The sequence below is a fragment of the Apis laboriosa genome, unplaced genomic scaffold (assembly GCF_014066325.1).
Source record: "Apis laboriosa isolate Shangri-la unplaced genomic scaffold, ASM1406632v1 scaffold45_cov149, whole genome shotgun sequence".
In the NCBI taxonomy this organism is placed as follows: domain Eukaryota; kingdom Metazoa; phylum Arthropoda; class Insecta; order Hymenoptera; family Apidae; genus Apis; species Apis laboriosa.
The window spans coordinates 2,247,476-2,269,249 of NW_025223361.1; the positions used below are offsets into that span (position 1 = coordinate 2,247,476).

Below are 21,774 nucleotides of genomic sequence, written 5' to 3' on the forward strand. Positions count from 1 at the left end.
TGTATTATATGTGTTGTTTAATGCTAGTATGATTAATTATTCGAAAGAAAAAATGCCAAAAAATCTCAAGAATCTTAAGGCATTGGCTTAAACATAAGTTACAGTATCAGACACAACAAATTGCAAATTTTTATTTTGTACTTACTTAAATAAATATTTTACATATTTGTTTAAATCTTCTTTTATAATTAATCATCATTATATCTCATTATCAATTTTTCACAAAGTGTCAAACAAAATTTACGAATATAATATAAACAAATTTAAATAACTTGATTAAAAATCTTCTCTAAAATTTATTCCTTTGCAGAGAAATTGAGAGTTGATTAAACTTTCGTGTGTTTGCCTTCCTAAGCAAAGAATCATCTGTCAAGATAGATTAGTCCACGAGAATCGTAGAGAGAATATTTGTATTATTTTTCTGTTTTGTTATTTTTATTTATTTAAATAAATAAATTTTATTGTGTTTATTTGAATCGTTTTTGTAATTAATTAATGTTACATCTCATTCTTTTGCAAAATATAAAATGGTAAAGTTTATTAATATATATAATTAAGTTTAAATAATATTTGATAAAATCTTCTCTGACATTTATTCCTTTGCAGAGAAATTAGGCGTTGATTAAACTCTCGTACGTTTACCTTGCTGAGCAGAAGATCATCTGTCAGAAAGAAACTCACGACGAGTGGCACGCAAATACGATGCAATGTTAATAAAGTTGATTCTAGCATTTTCTTGTATGTGAAAATAAAACTCGACTGTTCGTTATACATATACTTACATTTTTTAAAAATAGAGTTTTTATTAATGTAAAAGAATTTTGCTTGTATCTCGTATATAAATCTTTTAAGTACTACATTCTCAATTTTTTTACCAATGTTAATGCAATCGATAATATTTTCTATAAAATAGTGAATCGAATTACTTTATATCAGTTTAATATTTGAATATATTCGATTCTGAATATATATCGATTGCATAGTAGGATTTTCATTGTTTATTGATTTATTAACAAATTTTGTTATTGTTTAAATTTCTTATACATCTTATATATTTTATATATTTAATATATATCTATATATATTAATTTATATATATATTATATATAATATAATATATATAATATTTTATATATATCTCATATATTTTATAATTTTATTAAAACGAGTAAATAGTATATTATTAGTAGTAGTTTATATATAGTACATTATTAATAGTAGATTATATATGAAATCAATTCAGATCTGTGTGTAAAAAAATAAACTTTATTAGTATTAGTGTTTTCTGTAATATAATTATTTCACATTCTGACTCAAAACAGTCTCAAAATTATTGTTTTTCATTTGTTTCGATCACAAGAAGGTATCTCTTTGTTTGATGTAAATTAAATTTTACTTGTCAGTTTTTTTTTAAAAAATGAAAAAAAAAGTTTTTTTTATTTTATAAATATTATACTTTGCTCATGTAAAAAACAATATAATGAAACCGATATTTAATTGAATATAGAACCATTTCAGAACATATAACAATCGATATAACATAATTCTAGAATCGTATCTAGCTTAATCTAACTTAACTTAAGTTAGAATCTTTTTAATAAAATATATACATTTAAAATTGCATATTTGCATATTAACGATGCAAATGAATTATTATAATATTATTGAATATAAAAGATATTTTTTGAATACTTAATTAAACTTTATATTTATTCTTATATTATTCTTATTTTTTTAAAAATGTAGAAAGTGATGATTGTTATTAAAATCTTTTTTACATACAATAATAACATTCTACAAGTGATAAAAATTTTTCCGAATAAAGTTTCGTATGACAGCAAATATAAAATTTTAGTTCAAGAAATTTATTGATTTCCAAGATATTAATAAAAAACTTTCAAAGTATACAAATGATTAATTGATAAATGAAATTGAATGCTGCTCATCCAAATATTACTAATAATTATATTTGGTGTAATAATAAGTAATAAGTATTTATTTCAATTCAAAGATTTTAAATCTTTAAAATTTTTCTTTAAATATAAAATATTCAAAAATCACAAAAATTTTAATAATATAATACTATTATTTTCAAATAATATAAAACATTATTTTTATCAGACTGTATTATTATTTTTTTTTTTTTTTACTATATTTCTGTTAGATTTAATTGATGACTCGATAATTGCCTTTTAGAATCAAAATAAAAATGAGTATACAAAGAAGTATCGTAAAAAGTTAGGTTAAGTTTTTATATCAAGGAGTTGAATTATTTTTCTTTATATATAAATTTAATTTTGAATTATTCTAAGCATATTTTAAGAAATTTTAAATCAAATTTTCAATCTTATTGAATAAATAAATAATGTTTTATTTTTAAATAACAAAAGAAACACTGTATATATTATTATATAAAACATTGTATAACATTGTATATATTATTATATAAAAGAATTGTGAATCTCATGAACATCTGATGTTTTTTTATATTTGTATAAAATCTTTATTCGGATGTTTTAAGTAAAATTATTATGATAACTATGAACAAAGTCAGGTAATTATCTCGTAATAGCTTTTTTCAAATACGTATCATTTATTAGCTTTGTAAGTTTTTAATCTACTTAATGCTTTAGACTTTGCACCCAATTACAAGTATAGAATATGAGATTCATTCTATATCTGCTGGCAATGTAATTCTACGTTCATTTTAAAATATTTAGTCATCTTTTTTTATATTTCATGAGTTATGTGCATTTTACAGTGATCAATTTTATTATTTATCATTACATTTTTTTTTTAATTTATTAACAAACTCTCTCAATTTTAATATTTTCATGTTCATCAATCTTTAATTTGCATTTATATCAAAAATTTTTTAATTTTAAACAAATAGTTATAAATATAATATGATGAAACAATGAATTTTATATTCATTTTGAATAATAAAACTCTGCTGGGAGTGACGTTTAATTATAAAATTTTTGCAAATTGTAAACGGTTTCTAATGAAAACTGCTGATTGAAAATGTAAAAATCGTTAGATACTTTTATCATTAATTTCTTCTTCGTGATAATAAATTTTTGGTACAACTTTTTTTATGTAAAAGCATGAAAATTAATTTTTGTAAAAAAAAAAAAGCGAAGTATGCTTACTGCGTACTTCTTTTTTAACTCTTTATTTAATATTTCTATCCAATCACGTAATTAACCAGCTACATTATAGACGTTATTCATTTATTAAACTGTAATTTCAATATACGTAGTTTTTAAAATGTAATGTTTTGTTCTTGAAATTTCATTATATGTGCAAACAATTATATTAATTGTAATGTAATGCAAAATAATAATGGCAATAAATCTGATAAAATAAAAAAACTTACGATATAGAAACAAGTTTCGAATGCAAAAAATAATTTCTTAAAAGCTAATTTTAATTTTGCATTTGAATATTTAAAAAAAAAAAAAACAATAATTTAAGTTAAATTTTAAGCTATATGGAAATAATCGATTCTATCGACTTCTAAAAATAGTTAAATAATAATTCAGAATTTTTCCAAAAGTATGTTTGATCAGTCTAATTAATAGCTCATTTTTCGTTTAAAATATTAAATCTCATAATATTCAATATTATATATGATTTCGAGAAATAAAAATAGTTTATCGCAATATTTAATTATACGAAGTATTTTCTAGCAAAAATGAAGTTTTTATAAATATTTTATTACAAAATTATAAATAAACTGGCATAGCATTAAAAAATACAAAAGATCGATCGTTTCATTTTATCTATATTTTTTATATTTATGATGCTCGCTTAAAGTACTTAAATCCTCGTTTAAAAATAAAATTTCGAATTCTCGGATTTATTGTTATACACGTATCCAGAGTAAATGAATTTAATATTTTTCTATAATATAATATAATTTTATAACTATGCCGTTTACAAATAAATTTTGCATAACATTTCTTTTCTTATTTTTTCGTTGCAAAGTATTAGTAAATTATTAATAATAATTAATGGCTGCAAAAATAAGAAATATAAATCTTACAAGAAAAGCAAATACAAATACAGATTTTTTCAAAAAAAAAGCTTTTGAATTGAATGAAAAGTTAGATAATAATAGAAATGTTTAAAATTTCTATTGAAACGCGTTATCATTTATAACGTATACTTTTACATAATAAATATCCATATTTGAAAATCTAATTAATTTATAATTAATCCACGATACATTTATTATTCACAATTTAATTATCCAAAAAAAAACTTAAACCGCTTATCCGAACAGATTATATTATTCAAATCAGTGATGGACAAAATTTTAACGGTTGAAATTCAAAATGAAATTACTTGGAAAATAACTTGTTATTCGAAGCATTGAATAAATTTGTGCATGACTTTTGATATTAATAATATATAAATAAATAAATAAAATTTTTTTATTTTTGATTTATCTTTGTCTTTAATAAATTGAAGTCACAGTTACAATAAATAACTTGTTTTCGTATTTGTATAGTTTACCGGTCTTTGAATAACTTCGAATAATCAATTTGACATTGATTCGAACATTTCGAATAGCAGTTTGAAATTTTATTTGAAACTTTAGTTAAAGAAAATTCTATCATAACGTCAAATAGGAAGTACAACAGAAAATATCTTAAATGTAACTTTCTCCTACTCTTTTCCAAATGGCGAAGAGATTTTCCAATGAGATAGAAAATTGAATTTCTTTCGCAGACATTAATGTAATTGTACCTAAGAGATATCTTTTCACGTTTCCTCGAAGCTGGCGTACGCAATATGCTAGACACGCTACTTAAACGTCATCGTTTCCGTCCTCTCAACGTTGATATTGCCTACTTCGCAGTGCAGCGCGCCACGATGCATCGCTTCCTCGTCATCGTTGTCCTCGTGGTCTTGCTTATGTCATGCTCGTTTCTGCGAGAATTACGAATTAACAAGCGTGATAAGAACGATATTTTTTATATTTGAGGAATTTTTAGCCCACAGTTTTAGAATTTTATGTAAGATTGTCTTGATTTCTAAATTCTATGAAATTCGAAAATCGTTTAATTAACATTATTGTAATTACGAATGATATGAAATGAATGATATATAAAAAATGATAAAATGCAATTGATGAATATAACAAGTAGAGTAAAATATATTATATATTATATTCAATACTTGAGTTTTTTGAAAACCAAACTGATCGATTCATAATCAAAGTGATTTATGTTAAATTTTTGAAAAATAAATGATTTTTTTTAATTCAGAAATACGCAAAAAAATGATATAGTAGTGAATTTTAAAATAAGTATTGAAGAATAATATTTATAACGTTATTGTGTCTTCTTATTTTACGATCAATATGGCTTCTAAGTGGCCCATTTCAGAGATGTTAGTAGGTAATAAAACATAAGCATCGTTCATGTGTTTTGTATTGCCCGTTTTTTTACATCAGTTAAGTAAGGACATTGCTAGAGGACGTTATTTAAGATAAAAAAAAATGAAAAAAGAAACATGCTATGAAAATAAAAATTTGTTTATTATTACGTTATTAAAATTATTAAAGTTTTCTAAAAGTTACTATTTTTGTATTTATTTTATTTATTTAAATATATTTATGTTAAATTAAGAAATTTTACATTATGTTATATATTTATGAATATATCACTTAACTTCGATTATTTTTAAAGATTTTATTTTTAATATTTAAAATAGATGTTTCATTTTTAAATTAGTAGATGTCATTAGATAGATGTCATGTTGATTTTTTTACAAACTAAAGTTGACGGAAATAATATTTTCCTTTAGAATAAGATATCATAAATATTTTTGGTTTTAATTTTTTTTCTGGTGGTGACAATATCAAACCAAATATGATAATGTTTTTTGTCATACAAAGATATATATAAATTTTAACGGGAAAAAAAAAAAGAATAGCATTTATAGCAAGTGATATAATAGAAAAATTTAAAATAAAGAATTAATATATTATATATAGTATATTATAAATAACAATATGAATTATTATTTTTGAGTGTATTATATAAATATAAAGATAAAGACAGAAATATTTGCTTTTTTTTTAGAATTTAAATGGTTAGCTTATTTAAACAGAATTATCTGCTAAAAAGAAACATCTATCTAAGTATTAATCGTATTTTCTTCTGTTGTATTTCTCGAATTTAAAAAATAAAAATTTGTTGCTTCATCTCACTCTACTAATTTATTAAACAAGAAATTTAACTTAAACTTAAACTTTCGAAATAAGAAATTTTCACTTTTTAATTTTTTAAAAATGAAATTATACATTGAAAATTTAATTTAAATTCTTCAATCAAACATATTTACAATAATTAATCATTCGGTATATTTTCTATTCCANTTAAACTTAAACTTTCGAAATAAGAAATTTTCACTTTTTAATTTCTTAAAAAATGAAATTATACATTGAAAATTTAATTTAAATTCTTCAATCAAATATATTTACAATAATTAATCATTCGATATATTTTCTATTCCATACAAAATATTTTCGCATAACATTAATTTCTCAAAAATTACAACATCTCTTTCATGATCACTCTAAATTCTCTGATTTTTTAAATATTCAAGCGTCATTAAGGAGCCAGTCGCAATGAGCCCTTCAAGTTCTTCCGTTCATCAATGGTACACGAGTGTTGGTAAGAGGGACTATTTAGGCTTCGTGGCCGCAAACGAGGACCAATTTGGTACAAGGACGGAATAGCTAAACCGTCGTCGTGAAAATTATTACGAGCGACGATGATGTTGCGCGTGTAACGTGCCCAAATGGAATTTCAATCGGGGGAACTCCCACTCCTTGCTAGGAATCTTCGATCTCCACAAGGTCGATCGTTCTTCTTAAGATTTACGCGAGATTAAAGCTTTTCTCGAAACTTTCTTCGCGAGATCAAATCTATTTGAAATTTATTTTTCAAATGGCAATTTAAGAAAAAATTATTTTACATAATTTGTTGATTATTATTTTAATGACTGTTATATTTTTTTTATTCGATTAATTTAAAGAAAAAACGAAGTAAATATTTTTGCAGAATTGTAGATTGTTTAAGCTTTGCAAGATTGGAAAGTCAGTATAATGGTTCGAGCATTGATAAAAATTTTATGTAAAACATGTGTCTTATGCATATGCATACATTTATTTATGTATATCATGTACGATGTGCAAATATATATCATGTAATATTATATAATTCATATATTATTCATACATGCTATTCATATTATACCGTTATAATTCATATGTAATATATATACATATGTATTAGTTTTTTGAATAAATATAATGACTTAGAATATTTCATTTGCTTCTTAAATTAACTCTGTAAATGGAATTATAAGAAGAAAAAGTTTTAATTGAATATAATTTAACCTGAAACTTAGAAATTAATAAATCATACATTGTAATGGCAAATGAATAAGATATAATAAAATGATCAACAAATATGAAAAAGGATTAAAAATAGATTAATGAATTTATGATTTCTAAGTCATATGGCATTATAGAAGATTAAAGAAATTATATTTGTATATTTTTTAACTGAATAATTATCATTTCATGAAATGAATTATTTTTAATTTGATCGTAATGAAAATAAGTGATTTCATTATTTATATTATTACTATTTTTTATTAATAATTGTAAATGCTACATTTATTATCCAATGTTTATTCCGAACGTTATTTCAAGAATAAATTTTTCAATTATCTTTTCAAATATTCGTTTTATTTCAATTTGCTTTAATTAATTGAATAAAAAACATAACATTTGAACAATTGAAATACATTTATTAAATGATAATTAACGTCAATTGAAATTATTATTTTTCAATTGTTATTTGAAATAAATTTCAAATTCATCATTTAGAAATAATAAAATAATCCTTAATTAAGAATGTAATATTTATTATTAAAAAACAATAATAATATAAATAATGAAATCACTTATTTTCATTACGATCAAATTAAAAATAATTCATTTCATGAAATGATAATTATTACACTACGTTAAGAAATCATTCCATTTGCATCAAAATCAAACAAATTATTTTAAATTTTACATTATTTTACATAATCATTTAATTATAAATTTATTTCTCGTATAATACATTTTATAAAATATTTATATTATGTATGATAAGTAATAAATTTCGATTAAAACCATATTCTTCAATTTAATTAAATTAAAAAAGTTTGAAATAAGATGAAAATTTGGGAAAAATTGTAAATTCGTTCCTGGAATAATTTTCAGAATATTAAACAATAAATATAATAATAATTATAGTAATCATGTATAATATAAATCAAAAATAATAACAATAGCACAGCATTTGATCCCGTATATTAAAAAAACCATTTATTTTCGAAATCAAATAACAAATAATTTATTTCGTGAAATGTCGAATACATTTATAAAAAGTATTTTTAAAATAATGCAATTTGAAAATTCCCTTAAAGCATCCAATAAAGAGATCCAATCAAGACTCGCATATATCAATAATCCCATTCAATTCAATGAAGCGGCTCTTAACGACTTGTTCAAGAATTACAAAAATCTAATCTAACCAAACATCGAACGATTCTTACGATTCGTTTTTTGGACAATGGCCAAGGACGTGTTGCTTAATCCACCGTCAACTACGAGGCCCTGCAGCCCCCCCGTGACCGACGATGCCGAGAGGTTAATAATTATGCGCGGTTACGCGAGGCAGTTATCAAAAATCGATGCACGTATCCGCCAACGTAGCGATCGAATAGGTATAAAAGGGGGGCACAGCCGTGTTTCGAGCATCAATCGATTTTCAACCAGCTCTCAAGCTTGTAACAACTCCTCAACCTACCTGCAACATGAAGTGCATCGCAGTGAGTAAACACCATTCAAACTCATTTATCTATACACATTCCTCCATTCCGAATCTAATCTCATTCCTCGAACAATATTTCTATGCATAATCTTCTTTCCTTTCTTCTTCTTCTATTAAAAAAATCTTGAAGATCTCATATCGTGAATATTCTAAGAATCATCTAATACGTCTTATCAAAATTATCAAACTTAAAAAAATTATCCCCTCGTATCCCTCGAGAGACGAACAGATTAAATAAAATCAACAAGATCAAAATCAAATTTCGATCGATCGATATCATTTGTACATTGCAGGCCGTCGTTTTGCTCGCCCTGGTTGCCGTGGCTTTTGCCAAACCATTGGAAACGGAGTCGATCGAGCCCGCTAAGGCCGAATCGGTGGAAGCGGAAGTTGAGGCCGCGCCTCGCGACAAGCGAGGACTGCTGGTGGGCGCGGCTTACACAGCTCCAGTCGCCTACAGCGCTTACACGGCGCCGATCGCGTACACGTCTGCCTACAGCTACCCTTACGCCGCGTACACCGGCTATCCCTACTACGCCTCTGCCTACTCAGCGCCCTACTACGTTCTCTAGAACGGGCCTGCATTTCGGACCTAATAACATTCGACGACTGCGCCACGATCTACGACAGCTCTCAGTCTCGGAGAGCTTTCCATCGTTTTCGATCGAGATGCACGAATATAATTATCGCGGAGAGATGCTTGCGAATGGCTCCTGATCGAGATTGGTATAACACACGAGATGATATGAAGGATGTGAGAGAGGAATCGACGAGAGTGTTTGCCGGCATTTCTCCGCGCTTCTTGACAACTAACAATCGATGAACATATATATATATATATAGATGTAAATTTTCTGCACACATTGTAGATGTAAGATGTTAATAAATTTCATTGCAAAGTAAATAATTTGTTTGTGTTATATTTCGTGTTATGGTGTAATTAAGGGAGTGGATACTCCCTTTTGTACATAGGATGTATACCTTTCGTGATAATGGTTGCTATTTAGGAAGGAAATTAGATGCTTGAATGATACGTAATTAAGTTCGATAATGTGTTTTTTCGACACGAATTAATTATTAAAAATTATTTTACAATATTTTTTTTATTTTTTATTCAAATAATACTATAAAAAGAGTGAATTGAAAATTCTTACCTTCACTTAAATAAAAAAAATGAACGGAGAGATATGTTTATGAAACAATAATAAAAAAAACTTCTTTGTTTCCAAAGTTGTATGTTTATTTTTATTAATCCGTTTCTCTCTCTCGAAATGCTACATATATTACTATCTATAAACTTTGCATCTAGTGATGGTCACTTGTTTCTGAAATTAAGTAACACTTGGAAATTTTCCAATATTTTAGTAATGAAATTGTAAAGTTTGTTGTGAAGAAACGGTTTCGAGAAAAAGACGCTAACTTTTTCATGAATGAATTAAAAAAACTAGTTGAAATATACGGTAGATAATGATTACGTAGAAAAATATATGTATGCAATTTTAAAAATAAAGAATAAAATTTATTTTTATTGTTGTATTGTTTATATATCTTTATTTTTTATTTAAGTGAAGACAAAACTCACTTTCATATCTTAAATGAATGAATAAATAATAGAAATTAAAAAGAAAGCTCTTAAAAATAATATTTAACAATATGTAAAGAGAAGTTTTTATTATAATGCTTCATAATAATTTTTTATTATTTTTCTTCAATTTATATATAAAAATACATTTATTTTGTGAATGTGTTGCAATATATCAATTAAAAATTACTTTTTGTCAACATTTTATTTATGAAATTTATTTTCTACTAATCCAAAGCAAAATATAATATTAAATTATAGATTTAAACTAATTTCGAAAAGAATGGATAACTTTAATAATAAGAGAAGAAATTTCATACTTATATATATTTAATTTATTAATGCTATTTTATCAATTGTTTCATTAAATAATAAAAAAAATTTCATCATTTATTCAATAATATTTATTTATATTATACATTATATAGGATTATTTTATCTGTATGTATAATAAACATCTATTTTAAATTATATACAATAATTTAAATAGAAACTTAAAAAGTAAATAAGAAATTCGAAAAAATAAAAATGCAAACAAAAATTATAAACTGTTCGATTTTATAATGATCTTAAAAAAGATCTTGGAAAGCTGTCAATTAAATTTATTTAATAAAAATATACATCAAAATATTTACAAAACACTATTTTTCATCAAAATCGTACGAAAAATCATAGATATGAATCGCAAATCAATTACAATCATTAAAAAACAGCAAATCTATTTGATAAATAATTTAAAAAATATTTATCTGATTTCAATTCTTGCAAATTTATCTTATCTTATTAAAATTCGAATAAATAAATGATAAATCAATTCTTGTTCAATCTTTTCAAACTCAATATCTTTCTATTATCTGATATTCTAACATTTCAAAAACAGAAAGTTGAGAACACGATCGATAAATTATAATTGCATTATAATTTAAAACTAAAACTATTATCTCGTTAAATCAATCGTTGAATCAGTTGAAATAATCACGAGAAAACTTTTAATTGTCAATGTTCACTCTCGCGTTAAATTGCAGTTCAAGATTATTTTTGAAGTTTAAACATACAAGTTTAAACATACTGTACAAGTAAATACAAACAATAGAATAGAGCAGGAAAATATTCGAATATTCTGAATAATTGAGAAGGATTTATAAAAAAGCGTAAACTTATATTTTTATCATATTTCATCATATTAATTAAAAATACGATATAAAATAAATTCTTTTTTCTTTTGCATTAATAATGTTATAGAGTAACAAAAGATTAACTCTATCAACTTTTTGTTATAATACAAATAATATGCGAATATTTTTCATAAATAAAATTCTGAATAACTGTCAGAGAATAACTTTCATCCTCAAAATAGCGTCCACTAATAACTAAATAACTATCGAGAGCAATTCGAGCGAAAATTTTATCAAATCAAATCGAATCACATTTTTTAAATTCGATTATTCGAACATTTAAATTTTAAAGGAAGTATGGCCTCGATATTTCGTCCTTCGAGTCGAAATTTCTACGATCCACTCATCTACTATCATCATTTGAAGAATTTCAATTTGCTAATTACAAACGGCGTTGTGTCCAAAAATCAAAGCGGAAATCAGTTTTCACCGAAAAACACATCCTCATCTTTTGGACAAACTATATCGAGAAAGTTGACATCATCGTGATATTTCACTATGTTACATTTCAGAACTGTCGATTTTCCAAAACGGTCGACTGGTCAGAATTAGAGGCGACGTTAGTCGCGAACTATGTCACGTGCACACTTTGGACACTGACAACTCTGTACTTACAGAAATGGCAACATGGTATATGTATACTTCCTATCCCATTTCCAAAGCAGTTATACTTGATGCACCGTTTCTGCAAAATCACCGACATTGAATTGTACTCAGAAAAGTGATTCGAAGATGGTATTCTCGAGGGATAGCAAGTCTACAATGTCGATAATATATATATATATATGTTAATATATTCGCGAAACATCTTTGGAAAATTGATTTTAGAAATCAATTTTTAGAAACAAATACAAAATATTGGCTGAAGTTTATTTATTAAGTTATAAGCAATTTCAAGTTTACGAATAGACTTATAGGTTACGATGCTATAACAGAAACATCTTACCATATTTCTGTTTCACTTGTGCTTGAACGCAAACTTCAACTGGTTATAGCTTAATAAATAAGTCTTATCGATATTCTTTTATATCAATTTTTCCGTTTATTTTTCTAAAGAATACGTTCCTCGAATATATTAACATTTTGTATAACATATATAGATGATACACTCTTGCTAACCAATATCTTGCTACTAATAATTTTTATTTTTATTAATTTTTTTTACGCAGAGACTTTAATGTTGAAACAATTATATCGAAAATTTGTTTTTTGTACAAATTTCATACAAATTAAAAATTTATAAAAAGATATAAAAAAAAGTATCAAAAATTTGAAATATTCTAAATAAAAATTTAAATTCAAGAAACTTTTATTAAATAATTACAAGAGTAACCACTTATAATAAATATTAACATTTAATTTGATGAACATTGATGACTATTTTAGACAAAGAAAATTCTATAGAGAAAATATTTTCAAAATTTATTTAACAAAAAAGAAGATGGATTATTTTGATGAATTTCATTTAACATTTCATCGTCATTTCTTGTTTTAATATACATATATTTTATTATTTTGGAAGATAATGAATAAATTTAAATACGTGACTTTTACTTAATTTTTGTATTTTGTGTATTTTGAAATCTGATCATGCTGATCATGCATCAATTGACGAAATAGAGTAAACAACGAATAAAATTTCAAACATACGTGGAGGAAAATATGGCCACGTTATTGAAATTTATTTCATCGATATCAAATACACGAGAGTTCTGCGACGACAGAAACAATAAATTCCTTTTTCTCGTCCATTGAACCGAATAAAATTCCATGAGAAATAAGTTGGATCATTTTTCATTTCTTTTTTTTAATGGAATGATTTTTAAAAATCAAGAACGATCGAATATACCCAACTAATGGAGTAACTAATGACAACGTTCTAAGAATTTCTAAGAAATCGTACGTGAGAAACATTGGAATGTTTTCTCTCTATCGATCAATTCTCGTCTGACTTTTTTTCAAGTGTGATCGATGCGATCGACTTGACGAAATAAATAGTTAAGATAGAAAATAGATATATAAAAAATAATAGAAAAATGAAGGATATCAAACGATTGATTTTAATGAAAATTACGTGTAATATAATTAAATAGATTTATAATAAAGTGTAAAATAAATAAATGTAAGATTAGGAAAAATATTTGATACGTATCAAAATTTATTTTAAAGAGAATGGTTTTTTAAAATTGGTAATGTACTTCTGGAAATATCTTAAAAATTGAAAAGAGAAATTTGAAAAAATAGTTCAAAAGTGAAATCACATATATTTATAATATATTATTTCTAATAACGCGTTTTTGATAAAGATAAAATATTATAGAATTTATATAAGACGAGAGAATATTATTTCATCCTATATTTTATATTTTACATATTTATTTTGAATATTTTTATATAAGAAAAAACTTTAGCATTAATTTTTCCAAATGTGTTATTCTATTAAAAATATTATTAGAAAATTATAAACTTTAAGCCTATATATATTCCAATTAATTGCAAATTAAATTTACAATATTTTTATTTTTCGATAAAACTTGGAATTGATGCAAATCTCCGAAGTGTAAGAACTATAGAATCAATACTTTACTTATATTTTATAATTATTACGTCATCGCTATATTGAAATTTCTATTACATTTTAAATTTATTAAAATCGCAATTATTAACTAGAAATTGCTTAATATAACCATCAAGATTCGTATCATACGATATCTTTTTCTTATTTTTAGCAGAAAAGCATTAATCAAACAATTCTATTTTGATCTCTCCTATTTTGGTTTCTAACTTTTCTCGTACGAACAGATATTTTTTGCAACAATTATATTGTACGTAATATCCCATCAAAATTGAAAAAGATATTTGGCAAGATTTCTTATGATCGCAAAAAGACAAAATAATTGCTGATCCTCTCCTAGGCGTGGAAAGGTGCAATTAATTTCCTTCGAGCGATGATGCCGAGCAAGGCGAAGTTCAAACGGTATAACGAAGGGTCCGAGTCGGGTTGTGCTGGTGCAAGTCTGCAAACAAAAGCCGGTAGTTAACGTAATTGTCCCCAGGGATCTTTCGGCCGAGGCAGGCCAAGCTCTGACCGATCTTTGATGCCAAGTAATTAATCGAATGAGTACGACCGATGGAATCCAATCCAACATCGACTCGTATTTCCCCCTCTCATCATTTACTCCCTTTCGTTTTCCCCTACGCTCCCAGGCATGCCAACATCGCCCCTTTTCACTCTGCCTCGAAAATCCATTCGTTTCATCCACTTAATCATTCGATTCAGTTTCACGACACGAAAATTATGAATACGAAGTGTTATTATTTGACGTATAATTTTCAGAAATTAAATAAAATTACGTACGAGTGTAAAGTGAATTGAGTGGATTTTTAGGTTAGATTTTTCCGAAAGCGCGCCAAATTCGAATTATCATTAAGAAGGTATTCTAGTTTAGTTTAATTTTTTTAATTTTAGATTAAAGAACAGAAAGAAGAAAAATTTTCTTTTTTTAAGGAAATGAAGAGTATATGAAATTTTAATACATATAAATCTATTTTAACGCATTAAGCAATAATAATATAACATTATCGAGACATTATTAAATATTAAATTATATAAATTTAAAAGAAATTTTCTTAAATTTATACTTATCAACAAAAGTTAAATTGCTTAATTTTATTTTATTAAATTTTATTAAATTATTTTATTTTATTAAATAATTAAATTAATTATAATTTTATTTAATCGCTTAAGGATTTCTTTATATCTTTTTTAACTTTATTTAATTTTTGTATATATATTTGAAAAATAATTCCTAAATGATTAATTTTTTTTATAAATAAATGTATGTACCTCTTTTTTCAAAGAAAAATATAGTTTATCGCAATATTTTAAATATTTTCATTTTTTCAATCCGATAAAAAAAGAGATTGTTATAAAAAAGACATATGAAACAAATAATTATAAATTAATAAAATTATTATTAAATTCATAAATGAATTTTTATCACTTATTAGATTACAATAAGTTTATACTTAAAATAAACAAATATTTCATGATATAATGAACATAAATAACCAATAAAAACATATACCATACGTTCTCGTGTAATACGTACATACCATAAAATATCAAAATCAAAGAAAAACAAATTTTAACTAATTAAAATCAAATGTAAAATAAACTTTGATAAATTCAAGAGAGTCCGCAACAATGTCCAAAAAACCATCAGAGTTCCATCAGAAGCCACGGAACTCGTTTAAAATACGTTCAGTTAGCAATCAGATATCATTCAATCGGCAATTAGCCGTCGCAGAAATCAGAAATCAATCGGATCGCAATTAGTCGCCGCAGAGATGAGAGAAATCTAAAATCAGTCGGATATCGGTTAGAAAACTAAATTCAATCAATTATCGATCAATCGTAAAAACAGTTGGAGTCAATTCGCTCACGATATATAAACATTATTACTGTGGGTAGTCCTTCGAGCGAAGGTATTCGGTATCGAAGCGCCCTCTATGAAGACTTGCGAGTTATCACTCAAACTAATCTTCGTTCGAAATTTTAACAAACTTTCGCATTCTATATACCCGACCTCGATCGAAACGGATCCGAAACGAGCGGAAATCAAAATGTGCGAAAATATTTAATATTAACCATATCGTGTATTATACGAAACGTGTATCGCGCGTGCAACTATTATTCAATCTGCGTACGAGTATCACGCGTTACCGTGTCACTGAGTTACGCGTGTCCCAACCGATAGCTGCTCAATGAATATTCATTGGTCGAAATAACACTGCGCGTGGCAAATTCATCGCGCAGCGAGACATATTATTGCGACGCTACATTATTATTCGCATTAGTTTACACTATGGCCTCTTATATCGTTGCAACGATACGCTCGGATTTATGTCATATATTCGTTCAAATCCTGTCGAGGGATAATTTGTTGAAGATAAAAAAGGTATTATTTAATATTTGTATAATCATGCGTTTGATCATTTTTTCAGAATGTTGAAAAAATTCTACGTGAATTAAATATATTACATTACACGACAGTCTTTGTCATTGTCCAATTAATCATTGGACAATTTCATGGCACGCATTATTTCAGTCAAAATTTGTTCTTTTCGAGAATTCGTTTCGTATATATATAATCACAAAACTACGTATATTGGCGACAATATGATAAAATGGTTTACGTTTTTCGAGACTATTGCAATGTATTCAAATTTTATATATATAGTATAGTATAGTATATATATATGTATAGTAGATCTTTTTTTAATAATATAGAAAAAGATAAATTATAATTATTTTTAATATTGTTTTTTTATGTAGAAAATGGGAAAAGTTAGAATTTTCTACATAAAAAGATCAAATTTGTAGAAAAAATTTTAATGGCTTTTAATTGATTTTTTTTTTCCGTATTATTAAAGAAGGGACTTTACGTGTAGTTACATATATAACATTTGAATAATCTTATACATTAGTCTTACATTAATTTTAAGAAATATTGAAATTTATTATATTTGTAAATTTCTGAATAATAAATAATATTGTTATTCTTAATTTTTCATAAACATATAACTTAACATTTATTTTATCAATTTCTGATTAATGGTTTCTTAACAATTTTTATGGAAAAAAAAAATAAATATAATACACATGTCACATTTTGTTTTGAAAAATTGCAATATCAATTTATACAGAAAATTAAATTTCATCTTAAAAAATATAACAATTACTTCATATTCCTCTCTCCAATTATTGAAAGATTAATTAACAGTCTGATAAGGGGGATCATCGAACCATTTGCATACTTAACTTAACCATTCCATCAATTTTCTTTGGGGATTACATCGTGAAATTGCGAACTTTTTTTTTCTAATAATTGCGTTTTCAACGTTGCCATATTGTTTTCCCGGATAAAAACGCGGCAAGAGGCACGATTATTCGTGCAGAAAATGTTTCGAGGGTTCGATGAAAAGAGATTTCAACCGGAGACTTTGTAAAAACGCGTAACACAGGAGACCCATCTCCATTAATCAGAGAACGAGAGCTGTGCGCCACGCAAATACGCCAGCCAACCCCATTCATTCGTAAGTGAAGGCTAATTATCGCATTTGCGCATAGAAAGCAAATACGTCTCTCGTAATGGTAATCTCTCTTATATACCTCTTATATACACGCACACACACACACACATACATATATATATATATGTGTGTAAATGCGAAATTACGGAATAGCGCAATTCCTTCAGCTAATTTTCCAATACATGATATTGATCAAGATGTCGTTATTAAACCACCAATGGCTTTTGCAATAATCTACTCTTCGAAATGGTTCGATTCTTCGTGAGTAAAGTTTTTTTTATTGAAAAATAGAAAGAAAATATTCGAGGGAAAAGCTTTTTCTGTATCTTTTAGGTTTTAAACGTATCGAACAATTTTTCAATTTTAATCGATGCTCGATTTTAGTTTTATAATTATTTGCAAAATTATTATTACATCATTATATTGAATTTTATGTGCATACATAATTGCAATAGTAAACACAATTGTTGTGTAAACAGTGACATGTCGAGCAGATGATTCTCCTTGTGAAAACAATAGAAAAAGAAAGAAGAATATAATTTTTTTTTCGAATTTAAATATCTGCTATACATGCAATCACAATTAAAATACATTTTTTCCGTGCAAAGTGCAATTTTTTTTTTTTTCGTGAACAATAATGAAATTCAATATGTAAATTGAATCTAATTAATCGGCGCGTTCGGAAAATCGATAAAATACGATAGCAAGAGTACAAGTAAAAGAGTGAGCATTTTCTTCGTTATTATTATAACAGTATTATTAATAATAAAATGTTGTTTCGATCTCAATTGCATTTAAGATTCCTAGAATATTGCGTATTAAATATTATTGTAAATAGAATTTATATTATAGATTACAAAGAATTGTATTTTAATAATTGCATGGATATTCAAATTATTTGAAAAATTGGAAAAATTTTATTACACGTTTCTTTCTTATTTTTTCACATTTACTTCTCTCCTTTGCTCGACATTTAAAACGAATCGAAATTAAAATGTTTAGTTTTTTTTCATCACGTATATATGCATTCCTGGAAACTTTTTGGAGCAATTAATATAAATAAATAAATTGATTATTGTATTCAAAATTTTTTCGTTTCTAAAAAGAAAAGTTGATAATAAAATTTCCTCCACTTGTTTCACTTCTTTTGCCAAAAAAATAATTTATACGTGATGTTTCTTTTTTTAAAATATCTTTTCTAAAGTGAATTTCAATGTTCACCTCTCATGAGACATTTCGCTATTTCTTACCTGAAAAAGAAACAATCTATATAAAAGGATTTTTAATTTTGTTTCATGACGAACTTAGATAATCATTCCATTAAAGCCAATCGAAGGCCACTGGAGGGATCGTAGCAATCGAGTCATTTAAGGTCAAGGTCATCTGAAAGTCATTTCATATCGTAATCGTACATGCGATAAAATATAAATTATTACTGTAACCAATAATGTCAAGTGACACAAAATTTAAATAAAAAATTTGAATAAAAATTAAAATTTAACAATTTTATCCTATATCATCATTCTTGATAAAATATATAGGAAATATTTTAACATAAAGCTATTTTAATTGAAATTATAAATCGTTGTGTCATATCACAAGAAACAATGGGTTTGCAATAGAACGTATTCTTTATTTTAACAAAAGAACTAAATGCAACTACACTTAATCATTTATCTTATTATTTCATTGATATAACGAAAAACTGATGAATCGATGGATCGATTCTATATCTTTGGATCATATTGTTATCCAGACCTTGTTACAACTTGTAAATAGCTTACGTACAATTATGCTCAATTATATTCAAAATGGAAATTCTCTTTATTTGCACACTTCTGTATTTTATAAACGATCGGTATTATATATACTGTGTTTATACACTCCTCGATTACTCGTCACAATTCAAAGTTTCATGGTCACACCAGACAACTGCACGATAAACGCAAGTTTAAGTTCTCGTTAAAATAGTTAATTTCTAATAATATCAAACATCGTAATTCATCGTAATAATATTTTTACGTAGACAACGATGAATTATACAATCACAATGACGCAACACAAATGGTTTATATTGATATATAGATATTATAACATAAGGATATACATATATATAGTAAATAAGAATGTCTTGAGAAGTATTTGTTCATACATAAAATAAACATGTAATAGAATGGTGAAAATTTTTATTCGAAATAAATTCAATTGTATCATTTCTCTTATGCAAGAGGTTGCATAATACTAATATACGTGTCAATTATAAAATCAATTGATTGCTTTCGAAAAAAGATTCGAAGAAAATTTTATTTTATTTTATTTTATTTTATTGATTAGAAAAATATAAATGAATATATCAATATAAATATAGATAAATAATGCTGTATATCTATAATATTATATATATTATATCTATAATATTATTTATAAAATTATATCTAGATAGATAAATAGTATATCTATAATATTATACAAATATTATAATATTATACAAATTGCAAAAGCTGGACAATTTTTCATTATGTTCTACTTTCAAATAATAAATATTTATCAAAATCATTCTTTTTTATGAATTTTCATTTAAAAATTAAATGCATAATTTAATTTGACCAGATCCTTTGTGGATGATTATTAATATTTATTATAATACATATGTTTGTAATTATATTTAAATACTGTTAGACAATGAGATAATTTTAATAATTATATATTATTATTAAAATAATTATAATAATTATTTTTTCTGATTTCAGAAATGATAGAATTTTAGGGAAAAAATATTTTAATATTATTAACGATCAATCATAAATACCTGCAATAACCGAGTTAAAAAGGAGAATAGAATTCATGGAATTTCAATGATCATTTATATCAAATCAGCATTCCATTGGAAAATTGCAATTAATTTCCAATCAGTTAGAACGAGAAACACGTAACTGGCCAGAAAAATCTTTACAACCAAATTTTATAAATAATAAAACATAAAATAAATGGTATATCTATTAAATAAACTAATAATAATAATAATAGATATTAATTTTTAAAAAAAAATGCGATTCATCGAATCATGCGAATTGTTTTTGTATCATATTCGAATTTTTCTGTAATTCTTTTAATTTTTTTTAAACGACCTATATGTTTAATACATAATTTACTCACTTTTTATTTTTTCTTTCTTTTGTACTCTGTTCTTTATTTCTATTTTATTATCGCCTGCTAATGATTTCCATTGTTCTTTGTATCAAAGAGTTGATATATAATAATAATAATTGCTTATAAAATAATAATAATAACTTTTACCACTTCTATTTAAAATATCAAAACAAATGTCTATTTCGATTCATCAACACTTTTTTATACGGTATTAATTGTCATCAATTGTANATATATATGATAATAATAGATATTAATTTTTAAAAAAAAATGCGATTCATCGAATCATGCGAACTGTATCATATTCGAATTTTTCTGTAATTCTTTTAATTTTTTTTAAACGATCTATATATTTAATACATAATTTACTCACTTTTTATTTTTTCTTTCTTTTGTACTCTGTTCTTTATTTCTATTTTATTATCGCCTGCTAATGATTTCCATTGTTCTTTGTATCAAAGAGTTGATATATAATAATAATAATTGCTTATAAAATAATAATAATAACTTTTACCACTTCTATTTAAAATATCAAAACAAATGTCTATTTCGATTCATCAACACTTTTTTATACGGTATTAATTGTCATCAATTGTATACGACAATTTACACGCATAAAGAAAGAAAATATCCTTTCCAATATACGAATGACAACATGAAAACAAATATTAAACGCACATAATTTCGATTGCGGCAAATATATTCAATAACAAATATATATATACTTTGTTGTTGTATTTAGCGGTATATTTCAAATGTAATATACAAAAGAAAAAAGTATAGCAAAATATTTGTCATACGGAGCAAGAATATATTTTATTTCAAATAAAAGATAGCAAATATATTATCTGAAGTAATGAAT

General features: G+C 24.9%; 2 protein-coding genes across 7 annotated transcripts in view; one reads left to right on the forward strand and one right to left on the reverse strand.

The window, feature by feature from the left end:
* LOC122716347 (stress-activated protein kinase JNK) overlaps positions 1-21,774 on the reverse strand; it is a 154,440-nt gene that overhangs the window by 84,376 nt on the left and 48,290 nt on the right. The gene's annotated exons all lie outside the window — the stretch shown is intronic.
* Positions 8,782-9,791, forward strand: LOC122716351. The gene is made up of 2 exons (XM_043939356.1): positions 8,782-8,907; positions 9,203-9,791. The coding sequence occupies exons 1-2, from the start codon at positions 8,893-8,895 to the stop codon at positions 9,479-9,481; spliced, it is 294 nt and encodes a 97-aa protein (XP_043795291.1). The 5' UTR covers positions 8,782-8,892; the 3' UTR covers positions 9,482-9,791.